At 52.6% G+C, this 18,489-nt stretch overlaps 1 protein-coding gene across 2 annotated transcripts in view; it reads left to right on the top strand.

Moving 5' to 3' along the window:
• HLCS (holocarboxylase synthetase) overlaps positions 1-18,489 on the top strand; it is a 182,766-nt gene that overhangs the window by 20,960 nt on the left and 143,317 nt on the right. For both annotated transcript variants that reach the window (XM_036017423.1, XM_028504909.2), the window contains exons 3-5: positions 4,211-4,373; positions 5,730-6,643; positions 11,463-11,642. In XM_036017423.1, coding sequence (XP_035873316.1) covers positions 4,322-4,373; positions 5,730-6,643; positions 11,463-11,642 — 1,146 coding nt within the window. In that variant the 5' untranslated portion in view covers positions 4,211-4,321. The remainder of the gene's footprint in view (positions 1-4,210; positions 4,374-5,729; positions 6,644-11,462; positions 11,643-18,489) is intronic.

Genomic DNA, 18,489 nt, shown 5'->3' with positions numbered 1-18,489 from the left:
TGTGAGGAAATCCCTCCGTCTCCGACTGCCCAGGGCTTCCTCGGCTTTGATCTTCGGGATTAGCCTTTTGCTTGACTCCCCCTTTCTTTCTCTACCCCTTTGTTTCTCCGTCTCAAAGTGCATATTGCAGGGGCCCCGTGTGCTTTTAGCCCCCGGAAGGCAGACACCCCTGGGCCCTGGAGGAGATGGGTGACAGCGCGGCTTTGCTTTGATCAGGCCCCCCCACCCCCACCCCCACCCTGCACCCCATGCCCCGCCCGCTGGAGTTTGCAGGGTCTGTGCCCCGGGACCGCGTTCCCAGGAAAAGGAAATGCACTTCGGAGAGGAAACGGCTGGCGGGGCTGAGAAACCTGATCGGGGACCTGTGTGCATTGTTCTCGGGCTGCTTCCTGTCCCTCCCCGGCATTATCTCCCCTTCCCTGCCCCGGCAGAGGTGTGTGCTGCGGCTCCTCTTACACTAAGTGCTGCCCGTGGAGCGCTCACCCCAGCAGGGTGCTAAATCAACGTCTGAACACCCGGGGGCGGGGCTGGCCGTCCCGGGCTGCGCGTTCCTCCTCTTTGATTGCCAGCGATAGGGCTGAGAACAAAGATGCTTTTAGCTTCTCGCGGGAGGTTGCCCCGGTCCTTTCATGTTTCCCATTCACCCTGGGCCGCACAGCCAGCTCTTGCCAAGGTGAGAGTTTATCTTCTCATCCTCTGGGGCGGACGTCCTTTCTCCACTCTCAGAGCTCGGCCTCGCCTAAATATTTGTCTGAATTGTAAGCTTCACCTCTCCTGGGATCGAAGGTGCCCTCTTTGAAATGCAGCGTTTGACGGGAACCTGGGTCAGAGGACTCCCCGGAGGAATCGCACTCCCTCGGGCTGTGTCTGGGAGCGGGTGGGAGGAGCAGGTGACCTCCCCCCCCCAAGGGCAGGCTGCAGGTGGAGCCAAAGGGAAGCGAGGAGGCTTCTCTTCCTCCAAAGGTGCCAGGCCCACGAGTGGGTGTCAGCCTTTTGACCATGAAGACTTGCCTTTGTTATGTTTCCCTCTAAGACAGTGTTTATCAGCTTTCAAAGTATTGTTTCCCTTAGGGGAAAAATTCAGTTCCGTTTGAATGCTCTCTGAGAGAGCAATGAAATACCATGGAACAAGATTTTGTGGGATGCGGTTGAGCATTGGAGGGCTAAACCCATAGTGATCTCTGGGATTTTTTTTTTCCACACTGTGTTCTGCCAACCCACGTGGGGGTGATACAGTCCCTGCTGTGAGTACTTGCTCTAAGGACTCCATGTTTTGGCGTAAGAGCGCCCCCTTAGGGCCAGGCGCTTTTTACGTGTTACCCCCTTGAGCTCCTCAGTATCCCTCCCCGGTAGGTGCTCTTGGCACCAGCACCTTCTAGACAGGAAACCAGAGCGCGGAGAGGTGACCGACTTGCTTGGGTCACACAGCTGCTGGCCAGAGCAGCCAGGATTCAAGGTTGGGAAGTCCGACTCTGGAGCCCCGTGACGACCCGGCTGTCCCGGAACTGTGAGGAAATGAGCAAACTGCCTCGACGTCCCTGTTCTTTTTAAAATTGGCATGTAATTCACACACGGAGACACCGTCCTTTTCTAGTGTGCACTTACAGTTCAGCAGGTGTGCAAGCACCACCACCACTAATTCCAGAGCGTTTTCATCAGCCCAGAGAGAGACTGTGCACACGTCAGCTTTGAATGTTCTGGCTACGTCCTACGAATGGAGTCCTGTCACACAGGACCTTTAGTTATCGGCGTCCTTCAGTTATCACAGCGTGTTCGGGGTTCGTCTGCGTTGCAACAGGTGTCAGTACTTCTTTCCTTTCCTGGCCGAGTCCACTGTACGGCCGGACGCATTTTGTTTCTCCATTCACCTGCTGATGGGCATCGGGGTTGTTTCCGCTCTTTGACTGTTACCACTAGCTCTGCTGTGAACATTTGTATCGAGTTTTGTGTGCGGACGTACGTTTTGGGTTCTCTTAGGTGTGTACCTGGAGTGAGATTGCTGGATCATTTGCAACTTTATGTTTGCGCTTTTTCCCCCAACTTTTAAAAAAATGATTTTAGAGAGAGAGAAAGGGAGGGAGAGAGAGAGACAAATGTTGATTTATTGTTCCACTTATTGATGCATCCATTGGTTGCCTCTTGTACAATATGTGCGCTGACAGGGGATTGAACCGGCAACCTTGGTGCATTGGGATGACGCTCCAACCAACTGAGCTACCCAGCCAGAGTTCTATGTTTAACTTTTTGAGGAACTGTCAAATTCTTTTCCAGAAACTTGTACTGTTTTACATTTCCACCAGCTATGTATCTGGATTCGGATTTTTCAACACACTCTACACTTGTTTTTGTCTTTTTGATGATAACTACCTGAGGAGAAGCGATGTATTTCATTGTAGTTTTGATTTGAGTTTCTCTAATGACTAATGATTTTGAGTATCTTTCCAAGTGCTTATTTCCACTTACATATTTTCTTTGGAGAAATGTCTTTCAGATCCTTTGACTATTTTTAAATTGGATTTTGCCTTTTTATTGTTGAGCTTTTGGGGTTCTTTATATGTTGTGGATACAAGTATCTTATCAGATACAGGATTGCAAGTATTTTCTCCCACTTCGTGGATCACCTTTTCATTTTCTTGAAAATGTTTTCTGAAACACAAACACTTTTGGTCAAGTCCAGTTTATCTGATTTTTCTTTTGTCGCTTGCAGTTTGGGAGCCCTGTCTGCGAATCTGCTGCCCGAGCCAAGGCCATGACCGTTGACGTGTGTGTTTTCTTCTGAGAGCTTTGTAGCTTTAGCTCTCACGTCGCTGACTGGGCCCACTGGGGTTGAGTTCTGGAGTGTGCGTGGACTGGGGTGGGGTCCGTTCCCACGCAGGGTCCGGCTGCGCCAGTGTGTTCTTCTCTCCCCGCTGCACTGTCTCGGCAGCCTCGCCCGGATTCAGAGTCTGTAAATGTGCCTGTTTGTTTCTGTGCTTTCAGCTCTGGTCCGTCGGTCCGTGTGTCTCTCCTTCTGCCCAGCGGACCTTGACCTGTGAGCCCGAGTTGCTGGGACAGCAACTGCCCTCATGGCAGAAGTGGTTTGGCTTGTGGGACTCCCCCTGTGGGTTCAGGATTTCCCCCAGCATTTGGTCTGGCCGTTCTTAACATTGTCTAGCCCGTTCTTCAGTGCTGTTAAGATGATGTTTTATTTCATTTACTCAGCATTTTTTCATTGGTTTCAGCAAGTTGTTTCTAAAAAGGTAGCCTACCAATATAAAAAAAAAAAGAATTCAAAGTTGTGTCTCTCTGACTATGGGATGTGGGACAGCATATTCCTGAGAAGACTCCTTCATGGCCTCTTAGGAAACGGTCACTGTGTTTGCTGTTGCTTTTCCAGCCAGACTCCTATCAGCTAATCACAGCAGCTTGCATTCCTGCACACCTTTTCTGTCCCAGGCTTCCTACCGGGGGGCATTATACTCTTTATATACCTCATGTTACATACCTTTATATACCTCATTAACGCAGCGAACCCGTAAGATGATGGGCCCTAATGCCATCGTTTTCCCTGTTTTATGAGTGAGGGAGCTGAGGCCCGAGAGGTTCTGAGACTCGCCTGGGAATGCATGGCGGTGGCTAGCTGAGTGTGACCCAGACGCAGGCCGTCGGACTGCAGAGCCAGGCTCTGGACCCCAGGGTGCTCCCCTTCTCCTTGTCCCAGTTTTTCGCATGTTTAAAACTTCTCGTTCATCCCTGGGCCGCCCCTCTGGAGTCCGGAGCACCAGACAGAGGGTCCCGCTCAGGAACCGGAAGCTCTCCCGGGCTCTCCTGGGGAGCTTTGGTGCAGTGGGCGCGGCCCACACTTTGAGAAAAGCTGGTCCACAGGTGACACTATGAGCCATCACATATTGTGCACTTATGTTTACTCCTGTTTCTCTTACTGGGGGGCAAGGGTATGTTCTTCCGGGGTCTGGGGAATGGCCCTTGCCTCCTTCAGTTTCTTGCAAAGCAGCTGAGACATCATTCACTTTGAAAGGAGAGGCTCATACTTAGTGCTTTGTGAGCCCTGCTGTTGGGTAGGAACGAGAGCGTTTCATTCAGAACAGCGTTGGTGGTCACCAGGTAGTGGTGGGGCGCTGAAGGGCAAAATGAAGTGCGGTATCTATTATTTTAAAGAAGAAAAATCTCAGCCTCTCTTTTTCTCTCTCCTCCCTGATTCGTTTTTTCTCAGGTTGTGAAGTGGTTGGACTGTTGTCTGCCGTTGGCTTGCAGACCCGGGGACCCTTACCAGCTGATCGCCAGAGCCAGTGTGGATGACTTCAGCAGGCTGGGTGTGGCGTTCATGGAAGACCGCCTCCAGATGGCCAATGGACTGATACCCCAGAAGATTGTTTGTAAGTGACGGTGGCTGTTTTCCTCGTAGCAGGTGCCATAGAGTATCAGCCTAAGGACTCTCGAGCACACCTATTTGGTATGGGTTAGGGGAATGCTTATTTTCAGTTTAATTCAGTCAACAGGTCAGATTTCCATAATAGTATAAAATTCATACATTTGTCAGTTTTTTTGTATATCATCAGTGCTTTTAAAAATCTTAAACAAGGATACCCATAATTGCATTGTCTTCGAGCTAGCCTGCAAAGTCAGAACCCATGTAATATTTATTTCTCCCGATCTAATACAGTGTAACTACTTTCTAGGCTATGGTTTGATTGAATGGCAAGCCTAGTCAGTGTTACTTGGAAGTTCTAAAGCTCAGCAGTTTTTTTTTTACCTGAAATACCCATACCACAATATTTTGGGGCACATTTTTTTTTGTAGAAAATGCACAAAATAGTCTTCCCTAATTAAGCTTCGAATCTGGCCTTGTACATCCACAGAAGTCCTGCAGGTGCCCCGCAAAGGCCTGAGCAGTGAGCAAGTGAGTGTCACTCACTAGCTCGGAAATTTGTGTGGAGCACTCTGTTTCCCCACTTGCCACGTGCATGGGCCTCATACCTTGTCAGATGTGTAGCAGGTGCTCAGTAAGTGGTTTCTGGATCGGTGGTTGTACGTTACATTTCAGTCCTGAGACGAGGTACTAGAAGTACCGGAAGGCCCTTTATACGTGGTTGATCGGATAAGTGTCCTGGGAGTGACTTTTTCCTGGGTGTGCTTGATGATTTTGTTTGGTAGTTTTGTTATCATATAGGAGAGTGACACCCAAGAAATCAAATCTAGAAGTAAGCAGGCAAAGCTCACTTTCTTTTTTCTTTGTTTTTAAGATTTCATTTATTTATTTTTAGGAAGGAGAAGGGAGGGAGAGAGGGAGAGAAACTTCAATGTGTGGTTGCCTCTCACATGCCCCCTACTGGGGACCTGGCCCACCACCCAGGCATGTGCCCTGACTGGGAATCTAACCAGTGACCCTTTGGTTCACAGGCTGGCACTCCATCCGCTGAGCCACACTAGCCAGGGCAAGCTCACTTTCTTGACCAGTCTGAGGTTTTCAGATTCTTGTATGGCAGGGCGTGGTGGAGGCTCGGATTTCGCCTGAGATCCTCAGAGGCCCCTTCCTCGCAGGCAGAATCAATGATGTGGTTCCAAAGGATGGCGCTGAGTTGACGTGGGGATGCGGGGAGAGTGTGCAGCGGCTGGCGGGGGGGGTGTGGGGGAGCGTGAGTCAGGGAATGCAGAGAGTGCTGTGAGCTTTCGAACGGAGCTGCACGCCGCCAAACCCAAAGAGCTGATGGTCTGTTCTGCTCATGCTTCAGCAGTGCACCTGCAGGACTCGGCACTGAAGGAACTGGAGGACCAGGCCACGAGCAAGCCAGCCCACGCCCTGCAGCCCAGCCCCGACCCTGCCGCCGATCCTGAGCCTGAGCCTGAGCCTGATACGGGCAGGATGGAGTGCCCTGGAGATGGCGCCCCTGGGAGCGAGCCTGCCCAGGAGGGTGACCGAGGGGAGGGCTGCCTTGAGCTCTGTCACCTCCATCTGTCTAGTTGCCACGAGTGTTTGGAGTTAGAGAACAGCACCATTGAGTCTGTCAAGTTTGCATCTGCAGAGAACATTCCAGATCTTCCCTACGACCCCAGCGGCGGTGTGGAGGGTGTTGCCGAGGCCACCCGCCCTGAGAGCGAAGGGAGGAGAGCCAACATCACCGGGAAGGCGCCCAACATCCTCATCTATGTGGGCTCCGACTCCCAGGAAGCCCTGGACAGGTTCCAGCAGGTGCGGTCGGTGCTGGCCGACTGCGTGGGCCCGGACAGCTACACCCTCTACCTCCTGTCGGGGGAGAGCGCCCGCCGGGACCCGTGGACGGACAACTGTCTGCTGTTGGTCCTTGCCACCAGGGGGTCTGTGCCCAAAGACCTGCACCAGAAGTTCATGGCCTACCTTTCTCAGGGAGGGAAGGTGTTGGGCTTGTCTTCATCCTTCACGTTCGCTGGCTTCCAGGTGACCAGCAAGGACGCGCTGCGGGAGACGGTCCAGGACTTGGTGTTCTCCAGGGCCGACCGGAGCCAGGTGAAGCTCAGCGTGCTGAGCAGCGGCTGTGTTTACGAGGAGGGCCCCGGGGAGCGGCTCGGCCTGGGCGGGCTCCAGGGCCACCTGGAGAACGAGGACAAGGACAGGCTGATCGTGCAAGTGCCTTTCGGGACTCACGGAGGAGAGGCTGTTCTCTGCCAGGTAGGGAGGCGGATGCTGTCCCTGTCGTGATCTCGGTACCTCTGAGGGGACTGCGCCCCTACGGCTTGTGCACGGGGAGGCCGAGAGCCTGCGCTGTGGGGCGCTCTGGGCTGCGGCTGGGGGTTTTCGCTGATTTGAGTAGAAGGTGTGAATCAGGGCTTTCCTGTCGCATGAATATCTTGTCCAACAAAACACCTGTGGTGCAGGAACTCGGCAGACGGCAGGACAGCCAATGTCAGATTGCTGGTTAACCAAAGGTTAGCCGGAAAAGTTCCTCATTTTATTCTGTACTGGTAGTAATCTTTCTAAAATACAGTAGTTCACTCCCTTGCCTCAAAGCACACTCTGGTTAATATTGTCAAATCTTTGTTGAGTGTAGCGAGTTGCACACCTGGGGGGTGGTGATTCCGAAGGGGGTTTCGTAGCCCAACTGGTGGGGCTATGAAGGTTGAAAATGCCTTCAGACCCTCCGTTTCTTTCTTGTGCTTTGTCATTTTTTTAAAAGATTTTATTTATTTATTTTTAGAGAGGGAAGGGAGGGAGAAAGAGAGAGAAACATCAATGTGTGGTTGCTGGGGGCTGTGGCCTGCAACCTAGGCATGTACCCTGACTGGGAGTTGAACCTGCGATGCTTTGGTTCACAGCCCGCACTCAGTCCACTGAGCTATGCCAGCCAGGTTCATTATAGGAATCTTTTTATTGAATTGGAGAACTGTTTCACTTTTTTGTTGTTGTTTTCATTTCCTATACTTCCCAGCCCTTCCGAGTCACTTTGGTTTCTGACCAGACATTTTTCAAGGGTAACATTTGTTTCTTTACTGTTGCCCCCACTCATTTGTTCCTAAGATGATACTCAGCCAAAGACGCACGAAGGTGAGGAGTCTGGACCTCAGGACAGAGGGACACGGACAACCCGATCGGGTTTTCTCTAGGTCGCCAGCCACGCGAATTTGTGTCTGGAGGGCTAATAAATGTTCCTGTTATCTTTTTCTCTGAAAATACAGTAACGGTAGCAAATATGGATTCTCAGAAAATGCCCTTAAACACCCAGCTTCCAGGGCCTGTGCTTCAGTGTCGAGCAGCGAATCGGACCACCCCCTGCCCAGACTCGCGCTGGAGAACTGAGTCGGCGCTGAGACCGGTGCTCCCCGGGCTGCACCGCGGATCTGCCCGCTGCGCCGAGTCAGTTGACCCCGTTGCTGCCGTAAAACTTGATACTCTAGAAAAAAAAAGGCAATATGATGCAGCTTCAAAAATCGGATTCAGAGGATTAGGGTGTCAGTTTTGATTTTAAACGGCTCCCAGTCTCTGGGACAGGGTCACTGGTTCCTCCTCAGGCCCGTGTCACCATGATACCTCGCCGCTGTGACCGGCTGGTAACCGTCACCCCAGGCTGGTTAGTTCCCCCCCCACCCCCCGCCCCCGTCCCTGTTCAGTTTCATTGCCTTCAGCTTTGTAATAAATCGAGTAATGAGGTAACCCAGTAAGAGGGGGCGACGCACTTCAAGGGCAGCCACAGCTGCACAGTAGGTGGTTGTCTGGTGGCTTTTGCCGTCCGTCACCGCAGAGGAAAAGGGGATTTTGTGGTCCCGACACCACTGATCGGGTTTGCAGGGAAAATTTAAGGCTGCGGATTACTGCTGGCATTGGGTTATCAAAGGGGCCAGGAGTTTGGCACGAAATCCAGATAAAATCTCTAAAAGGAATTAAAAGTATATATATAGTGTTGGCAAAAGTAGGTTTACAGTTGTGAGCACTCCAAGCACAGGATTTATTCTTGTGTCACTATTCATTAATTATTGTGTTGTGTTCATATAAACGACTGCGAACATACTTTTGTCCCACCCTGTGTATTTTCTACATACCAGGCCTGTCCGGGAAAAGTCCAGGCATTCTCAATGTAAGGAGAACGGTTTGCACGACACTGATGTGACCTGGCAGCCAAGGAGCGTGGACTGGAATGCACATGTGTGAACAATGCAACTTCACTGTGCTAGTCAGTGGGGGCAATAGACGTTGTTGAGTGAGCATGTGTACTGTGTGGCCGTTGTAGTCAAAATGGCTGAGTGAGTAGAGCAATGATCGGCATCAGATTTTGTGTTAAGCTTGAACGTTCCTCCATGGAAACTGTTCAGAAGATTCAGAAGGCTGCAGCTATGGGCAACTGGTGATTGGCAGCTGCATCACAACAACACACTCACTCATCACGTCTTGTGCAGAGATTTTGGGTGAAACATCACATCACCCAGGTGACTCAGCCCCCCTACAGCCCAGCTTTGGTGCCCTGTGACTTCTGGCTTTTCCCAGAACTAAAATCAGCTTTGAAGGGGAAGAGATTTCAGACCGTCAGTGAGATTTAGGAAAATATGAATGGTGATTGGGAGAACTGTGTGAGGTCCCAAGGTGCTTTCTTTGAAGGGGACTGAGGCATCATTGTCCTATGTACAATGTTTCTTGTATCTGTGTCTTCAAAAAATGTCTATTTTCATATTACATGGCTGGATACTTTCTGGACAGACCTCATATTGGATATTAATTTTACTTAAACTTTTAAATTTTCAATTACAGTTGACATACAATATTATACTAGTTTCAAGTGTACAACGTAGTGATCAGACATTTATTTATATAACTTCCTGAGTGATCACCCTGATTAGTCTAGCATCCACCTGACACCATACAAAAGAATATCTTTTTCTAGCCCTGGCTGGCGTAGCTCAGTGGATTGAGCACAGGCTGCAAACCAAAGCATCGCAGGTTCGATTCCCAGTCAGGGCACATGCCTGGGTTGCAGGCCACGGCCCCCAGCACCACACATTGATGTTTCTCTCTCTCTCTCTCTTTCTCCCTCCCTTCCCTCTCTAAAAATAAATAAATAAATAAATCTTAAGAAAAACTTTAATAAAAAAAGAATATCTTTTTTTTATTTAACTCAGCACGTGGCAGAAGTGGCTCCGCTTTGACAGCAGAGTCTCTCCACTGCAGCACCGTGGACATTGTGGCCAGGTCCTCCTTCGTTGTGGGGTCGCCCTGTGCCTTGTCTGGTGTTAGCTGTTCCACCCCCTAAATGCTGGTAGCACCCCCTCCCTCTAAAAACCTGCATTTAGACGAAGCCAAGTTTCAGAAATGGGCCCATCGCTATGTGAACAGAGTCACAGCCAGAGGAGGGGACACTGGTTGGGTTGCACCAAAGACCACAGTGCCCATCCCGCCCGCGCACGCTCTGGCTTCGGGGCTGAGAATGGAGGTGCAGAGCCAGACGGGGCCTCTCTTTTCGCTTCTGCTTTGGGAGCTTCTAACCTGGTGAACCGCTAAAGCACTCCTCACAGTCTCAGCAGCTCTCCTGGCCCGGCCCCCGTGCAACCCGGACACCTGCCTGCAGGAGCAGCCCCGTCTCCTCTGCATCTCCCACGTGTGACAGCGAGTGCCACAACCCTTGCCCGGGTGCTGCTTGGATGTGTTCACAGCCCGGGAGCACGCTTGATGTTAGCCACGCCCCCCCCCCTCCCTGGGGCCCAGGTGGGGAGAGAGCCTCACTCATTTTATCTGTGCCTCCTGCAAAGGGCAGTCTCCACGTTGCCACTTGCTGGTACGAGCTCACTGTGACCTGCCACTGCACTCACCGACCGCACCGGCCCTGGCCTTGCCCTCTGGGGAGGACAGGACACAGGCTGAGACTGTGGCCCGGGAGACACCGCACTATCTGGACCCCTTAGAGGACTCCCTCCTTTGCCCGCGCCCACTCCGGGGTGATTAGAGGGCAGACTCACCCACTGCTGCCGTCCAACCGGCTTGGCTGCGGGTGAAGCAGGGACCGGCTGTCCCAGGGGGCGGGCAGCCACTGCTCTACCGGCCCCGTCAGATGGGCCTCCAGTTGCAACAGCGGGACCATTTGGACAGTGTCTGGGGACAGTGTGTCTGGCTTGGTTAATGCCTGGGTGGGAATTAGCGACTTTCCTGGTGCCGGAAGACTGGCGCCAGGCTTTTAGCTTTCACGATGCTCCCACACCGTCAGCTCAGCTCGGGAGCTCGGACCCCTGGCTGACGCGCCACAGATAATTAGGAGAAGGTGCTGAGGTGGCAGCCCTGGGTGCTCAGTCCTCCGGCTCCTCCCAGGCTCCGAGGCCCAGTTAGAATTTGATCTTGAAGGAGCTGCATGTTCTGGTATGTTCCTCTGCAGCAAGACCCATACCTTGCGTTGATAGGTGCCTTACTGTTTCCATTTCAACTGCACGAAGCAAAAGCCTGGACTAAATACGTGAAGTCCCTAATCTTAAAACTCAGGCAGGTGAAGGAAGGGGGTGGAGCAGGCCTCTCCGGGGCTCCCCCGAACCCACTCATCTGTTGGAATTCCTGGAAGCACTCCTAAAACTGGGAATGAGACTCCTGTCCTCCCGGGGTGGCTGCCCCGTAGTTATGACTAGTAGGTGGAGGGGCATTTCAAGCCCAACCCCAGAGCGCCTCCCTGAGTTCAGGAGGGACTTTGCATGGGTTCTCGGCACGACCATATTTCTAAGTGTTCGTGACTTGCCCAAGGTCCCAAGACTGGTTAGTGATAAAGCCGGGACCTGGGGAGAACTTGATTACTCCCCTGGGTCGTTTCCAGCACAGCCTCCCAGCCTGACATCCACGATTTTAATAGGCTCTGCTGCATCTTTTTGTGGCTTGGCCTTACTTTCTGCATATTCGGGTAAAACGTTTACATTGTGCTGCTCAGTAGAAGGGTTTGTGCTCACATTTTCAGAAGCTCTGGTGAAGACTGTGTTTGTCATGTCTCTGAAGCGGCCCCCGCTGACGGAGTGGTGTTCGCTCCCCTCAGGTGCACCTAGAACTACCTCCCACCTCTCCCGTCGTGCAGGCCGAAGACTTCGACCTGCTCAAATCCAGCAACGTTCAAAGATACGAAGTCCTTAAGGAGATCCTGACCACCCTCGGCCTCAGCTGTGACATCGGACAAGTTCCTGCCTTAACGCCCCTTCACTTACTGGTGGCGGCCGAGGTGAGTGTGCGTGCTCCGCCAGCAGGGGGCGCCCAGGGCGCCCCTCCTCTAACCAGCCGTCCTGCACCGACGGGTCTGCTGCAGTGGGCTTCATTCAGCTTTGATTTCCATGTTGAGTTTCTGTTTTGACTTCAGAGCAACCTTCACGATGTCCAAGGGTAACTCATATTTTGGGGGTTTGCATGGCAGGGAGAGGGAGGCTGTCAGAACTTAGAGAAGGTGTCAAGCGTTAAGGTTCTGGCCCTCCCCACTTTACGGGGAAGAGGGTGGTGGTTTTATGTGTCAAGAGTGTGTTTGGAGAGCATAACGTTCACGTTTGGGACTGAAAACCTTTGCTTTGATTTGGACCTTGAGTCCGCCCATCTGGGAGGGGAAAGAGCCGTCTCCAGTCTGTTTTGTTTTTGTGCTCACGCCTGCCATCTCGTGGCCAAGGGGGCTCTGGATCTCGGTTTGTTTCCTGGTCGCGTGTGAGAGGAGAATGGCCATGGAGTCGGCAGCGTGTGCCGCGGTGTTCCCAGCCCGGTGTCTGCGGTGATGCCTGTGGCCGCTGCCGGCGCAGGTGGCCGCCTTCTCCAGGTGTGTCTCCGTGCTAATCCCTTTGCTTTCCCAAGCTGTCAGCTTCTTACTAATTACAGCAAGTTATTTCGTGGGACTCTTTCTGTTGTCTCTGCTGAGGAGGGAAATCGCTGAGGTTTGTGTCATAACCTTGCAGATTCAGCAGGAACCTAATAGTCCAGGTGACTCTGAACAAACTGACCTACTTTCCCTCGGAAAGAGCACATTAAGTCTCCTACCCCAGCATGTTTGACAAAGGAGGGGCTCCCCTTCCCTCGGTCAGCTCGCTGAGTGAGCAGGGCTGGGCCGTGAGCCCTCGCTTGGAGGAGAGAGGTACGGAATCTGGAGCGTTTAGGATGAGGATATTTTACAGGAGTATTTGAGGAATGGATGAAATAACGTATGCAGCAGTCCTGTATAAATTGTGTGACTGAAAAGATACTACAGTTGTTAATGTTAATATCAGACTGTCGGAAGGCCGAGTGAGTTACTAGTGTCCCGTGTTCCTAACGAGTGCCTGCTACTGTAGGTAGTGATTCTTAATTTGTTTTACACATATACACACACACACACGTGTGTGTGTGTGTGTGTATGATACAATATAGGTACTTTTTTAAAAAGATTTTATTTATTTATTTTTAGAGAGGGAAGGGAGGGAGAAAGAGAGAGAGAGAAACATCAATGTGTGGTTGCTGAGGACCGTGGCCTGCAACCCAGGCATGTGCTCTGACTGGGAATTGAACCTGTGACACTTTGGTTCTCAGCCTGTGCTCAATCCACTGAGCTATGCCAGCCAGGGTGATTCTCAATTTTAAAAATTAACAATAAAGCAGCGGGTGCTTGTTTTTTCATCTAAGAAACATTTTTTTTGTTGCATTTTCATTACACATCGTTTAGCCAGCTTGCCCTCCTTTTACTGGGTGCTCTCGAGAATTAATGATGTGCCTTTTGTTTGGGTCCTCATCCCGGGAAATCAAAGCTGCACATCCTTTATCTGTTTCATGCGTTCTGTTCACAGAAGCAAAAGCACCACCTCCATTCCTCTGGGGACTTTTATAAAAAAGTATCAAAATAAAGCTGGCCCACCTGTCACTGGGCCGTGTGGGTAAGGGGAGATGTGACTGTCACTCTCATAGACCCTCCCCCCCTCTCCTGAGCACGGAGGGCCGGGGCTGGACAGGTGAGGCCGTGCCTCCCTGCCCTGGAGGAGGCTCACAGTCTGGGAGGTCAGGGAGCAAGGTAGACCCGGGCTTGCCCTTGACTATGCTCCCTGACCTTTCCTGGGAGTTCTTCTGACTATGCTGGTCTTGGGACTTGCACCCCTTGACCTCTAGACATAGCAGTGGAGAAGAAAGGGTGTCCCCAGGTTTGTCTCCTGTGGGCGGAAGTTTGGAACTCGAGGCTTTTCCTGTGTCTCCTTTAGGATGGGCATCCCCTGAAATACCAAAGCGTCTGCTTCGAATTGGCGTCTGCTTATGTTACAGTATACACGCAGGTGCTTCACCCTTTTGTCCTTAGGTTCTTTGAACTGCCTGGGGCTGGGGGATACATTTCCCCTCTTCATTGGTAGCCCTGTACACTAACCATGAAAATGAAATGCTTGAACACGATTAAAGCAAATATTTGTTCTCTATACACATACACGAATATTTCACCCAGGCTCCAGGCCTACAAAACCCTTGTTCTTTTTCTTTTTAATTTTATTTTAATCATTGTTCGAGTACACTTTTCTGCCTTTTACTCCCATCCTTTTTACTCCCCACCTTTTACTCCCTGGTCCCCACGCTGATCCTTGGGCCCTTACTATCCCGAAGCAGTCTCCTTACCATCTGGTTTTTCAATGTCCGCTGTAATTTTTGATGTCCTGTTTTCATAAACGTTGCAGCATCCTTGGCTCTTGCTCTGTTGCTCCGCAGATCAGCCGGTTTCTCTGTCGTGCAAAGGGGAAGGGGGGTACGTTCCGTCCCACAACGCTGCCATCTTCCCGCCCAATTGCAAAACCCCTGTTCTCACTTGGGACAAGAGCAATTTCAGCAATGTTCGCTTCTCATTTCGAGTCTCCGTTCGGTCTGGCTGGTCTTGGATATCTCTGGGGCGGACCACTTTTCTCGCCCGGACCACTGCCCCCCCGGGTTCTGTTTCACTGTGGGAGCCCAAGGGGCTGAGTGAGTGTGGGAGTGAGTGTGCAACGGTGTGTCCATCCTCACTCCTTCATGTTCATCAGCGCCTCTGAGCAGACCGGACTCTGGTGCAGAAGGAAACGGAGGGATTTAGAGCTTTAGAGTACGTGTTCCTGGAATACAAACTCTCTAAGGGACTGTCATGCAAGGGCATGTGAGGGTGGCTCCTTGCCCACTGTCATGGCCTTCCTGGTGGCAGCTGGGTGACTGCTGCTCTTCTCCCGACACCGAGACAGACACTTGCGAGCACCTTGGGGTCCTCGTGCTGGTGGTCCAGTACGTGTAGCTGTGGGTGGCAGATTGGGACCCGAGGACCTCCTGTTTGCTTTGCTTTCCTGCAGGCTTCTCAGTAGATCTCACTGGCCCCATGGGATTAAGTGACGTGAGGAGGCTCCCTGTGTCCTGGCACCCCGTTATGTTAGACACAGCCCACCCTTAAGTCCATCCATCACCTGCCTTCCGTGTTAGGTGCCGGCTCTGGCGCTCTCTCTCTGCTTCCTGTGAAATGCGCTCCTAGCTATTGGGACTCAGAGATCTCTGACCACACGGTGTCGCTGCTGAGCTAGGCTGCCGGCTGAACGGACACCCCGGCGGACCCTTCAAGTGGTTCAGAGATTTATTTTCTCTCGACATCAGTTTCACTTAGTATGATTTAGGAGTTTTCCATGGTGCTGGTGGCCCTTTCCTTTGGGTTTTGTTGAGATTGTTTCAGTGTTACAGTTAATAGTATTCGCCTTTCATTAAACATTGCCTGTGTACTAGGTACCATTACAGGATGGAATAGGAAAGAACAAAATATACACACTCGTGGCCTGAATACTTTTACTGCGTACCAGCTGTGTTTGTGCAGCGCGGGGCCTGGACACTCGCCCTTTATAGCGAACAGCACAGGAGGTTTACGAGGCACCCCTGCGCTTCCATGCTCCCGCGGCGTGACCGACAGTGACTACCGGCACGGAGACCCAGGCAGAGAAAGCAGCCGGAGTACAGCGACCCGCGGTGTTTTCTGGGGGTGTGTTCTGGGGCCTTCATCGGCTCCCGGACACCCCAGTAACGTGTGGTTTCCGTCGTCAGATCCGGTCACTGCGACTTCTCACAGTGCCAACGTGCGTGACGAGACGAGGACGCTGGGCCCACGGAGGGGCGGAGTCCCGCCGGCCAAGCCGACTTCCTCTCTGACCCGGCTCTTCCTGTTTAATCGAAACTCCCAGGGGCAGGATTAGAATTCAGGCCTCAGCAAATATACGACACGTCCACGTAAGCTAATAAAAACGCATGAGCTCATGCATACCTCATACCGAAGTCCACAGAAAAAGGGCTGGAAGGAAATACAGAAGGAGAGTTTGTGTACAGTAAATTTTTGGGTGAGGAGGGGGCCAAGGGTGATTTTAAGAAGCTTTTAAAACGTTCTCTATACTTTCTGAATGTTCTGTAATGTACGTGTATTTTTACAAAGAGCGAAACCAGGTATTAAAAATGAAGAAACACATTGCTGTGTGTCAGTAGACTTTGAAGGCTTTTCATGAGTGGTCAAAACTTGAGTGAGAGGCGAGGAGTCCCATGTCGAGGTTGACGCTGTGTTTCATGTTCGCCATCGATATGCATGAGTTAAAACGCGTTAGCTGTGCCAGTGGGTGACTTCACGCTGGTGCGTGGCCACTAGGCTCGCTTGTGGCTCTCGGGGCCTCGGCTCTCCTCGGCTCCCGTGGGTGGAAGGCCCTCCGGTTCGTAGTTCGAGTGCCCCACCCCTGCTTGGGTGCGGCAGTTTCTTGATGGAAACCCCTTGAACTATTTCTCAGAAAGGACCACAGGTGTGCTGACACCACACGGCGAGTCCTTACAGGCGAGCGACCTCCTTTCTGGAGGTGTGGGTGGAGCCCGAGACTCGAGAGCCTCACCCTGGGGCCACAGGGCTCTGTGGAGCCAGGTGACAGGGCGGCCACCCGCCCGACCTGCCCTTGGTGGTGGTGGGAAGTTAGCAGGAGCACGCCTTCCCTGGGGGGCACGTGAGTGAGTGAGCGACACCGATGTCATAGGAAAAACCGTTCTTCTTTCGCAGAATCTAAAGTCCAGCTGAGGAACCCCTGCTCTTGCTCCTTCCACTTTTATCCTGCTGGGGAAAGGGCGCGAGTGGTGGTGGCCGGGGCTGTGCCCGGAGACGGGTGTCGGAACCCGGATGCAGGACGGAGCCTCAGCCTCCCTGCATCCCATGGAGCCACTGCTGCCTTGGGTCCCTTACCGTTCCCCACCCTGGCAGAGGAGGAGGAGGAGGAAGGAGGAAGACGGAGGGACAGTGCACAACCCGCCTTGCTCCCTTCTCCCGGCGTCCCCGCTCTGGTCCGGGAGCACCAGGCTCCTCCTGAAACCACAGAGCTGGCGCTCTCTGGGGGCGTCCCCCGCAGCTGGTGGCTGACGAGGTGGGGGGACCTGAGAGAGGAGTGGCAGTCCTGCGAGACGAGTCCCTTTGCCTTGGGGTCCAGGTGTGACCGTAACCAGAAGTGACAACTGGGTTTGTTATTAAAGCAACTGCCGGAAAATCGCCCTGCCGCACGCGTGTAACTGGTGGTGTGGGGCTTGCAGGGTGGGTCAGACGGGCTTAGTGACAAACCGGTGTCACATTTCAATTTGATTCAACCCCGGGTTATTGGCCATGAACCCCCCCTGGAAACAGGTATTGCTGATAACGAGCTCTGATGTCCGTACACGCACGTGTCAGAAGATTCCTGTGTGGCCCCCTCAACCGGGGAATTAGCGACACGGTGTTGGTTGCTCTGTGAGGACTCTCAGCCTAAATCACACCCCGTGGTTCCCATTCTCCCTTCTCCTGCTGACCACTGCACTTGGCAGACACTGTGTGCCTACTAAGTGGGAGACCTTGCTGCAGAAGTTTCTGGAAAATAAGAGATAACCTCTCATTTCTTTCTGATCCTCACCCGAGGATATGTTTATTGATTCTAGAGGGAGAGGAAGGGAGGGAGAGAAACACAGATGTGAGAGAGAAACACGCATCGGTTGCTTCCCGTACGTGCCCTGACCCCTGACTGGGGATCGAACCCGCAACCTAGGTGTGTGCCCTGACAGGAAACCAAACCCACGACCTTTTGGTGTACGGGACGACTCTCCAACCAGCCGAGCCACCGGCCAGGGCCATTCCTTCCTAGCAGGCTTTATAGTTGACCAAGTGCCTGGTTGCCTGTGTCCTGGTCTCACCTGGTCTCACAGTGGCCCGGGGCGAGGAGCCGGGGAGGGGTCCTTTCCCCTCAGAAGAGCAAACTGAAGAGTCAGTCCCGTGGGTTGTTCTGAGCTCATCAGAATTCCCCACTTTTTTCCAGGTGTGGTGTTTGGGGCACAATGCTTCCTCCCTTCACCTTTAATCCCGGTTCTGAATCTTGAACGCACAGCGAGGGGAAACTCCTGGTGTTACTTTCACATACAGCTTAAAAGCTAATTTTCGGAGATCCAAACGAGAGAGAGAAAGTCAGAATTCCAGGTGCGCCCTGAATAGCTTTTGACACGCGGCTGACGTGGGCCGCGGCAGCTTTTACAGTCGGCCCCAGCGAGAGAGCAGCTGGCAGATTAAAGCCCACATTTCAAAGCTTTTATAGCTACGAACGTTTTTAAGGCCCTTTCATAGACCCCGTTCTCTCCTTCCTTTCTTCCTTCGCCCTTCCCCTACCCTGGACATTTTTTGTTCACTTTAACGGGCTTCCTGTTATCAAACACAATACCCGAGGCAGGGGTGACTTCATGGGTTTTGACGCTGAAATGCAGGAGTGACACACGGGTGTTTTCCTTTGCTGCCTTTGCTTTGTTCTGCGATCTGGGGGCACAGGCTCTCGGCTGCCGCGTGTGCTGTGTTCTTCCTGGGGTTTCGTCGCCGCTAGAACGTTTCAGAGCAGCCCCTCGGGAGCGTAACTGCTCCTGGGCTGACATCAAGGCAGAGGCTGGTGACCCGCGGTGGGTGGGAAACACAGGCTCACCTCGGGCCGGTGTCCACTCCGGTGGCGTTTTGTCTGCCCTGCGCTCTTGCCGGCTGGCCTGGAGACGGGCAGGCGGGCCTCCGGGTGACAGGGACCCCTCTCCCGTGGCGGCGGTGGCGCTTCCCGGGGGAC

The sequence above is a fragment of the Phyllostomus discolor genome, chromosome 2, assembly GCF_004126475.2.
Source record: "Phyllostomus discolor isolate MPI-MPIP mPhyDis1 chromosome 2, mPhyDis1.pri.v3, whole genome shotgun sequence".
Taxonomy (NCBI): domain Eukaryota; kingdom Metazoa; phylum Chordata; class Mammalia; order Chiroptera; family Phyllostomidae; genus Phyllostomus; species Phyllostomus discolor.
This window is presented reverse-complemented; position numbering and strand designations above follow the sequence as displayed.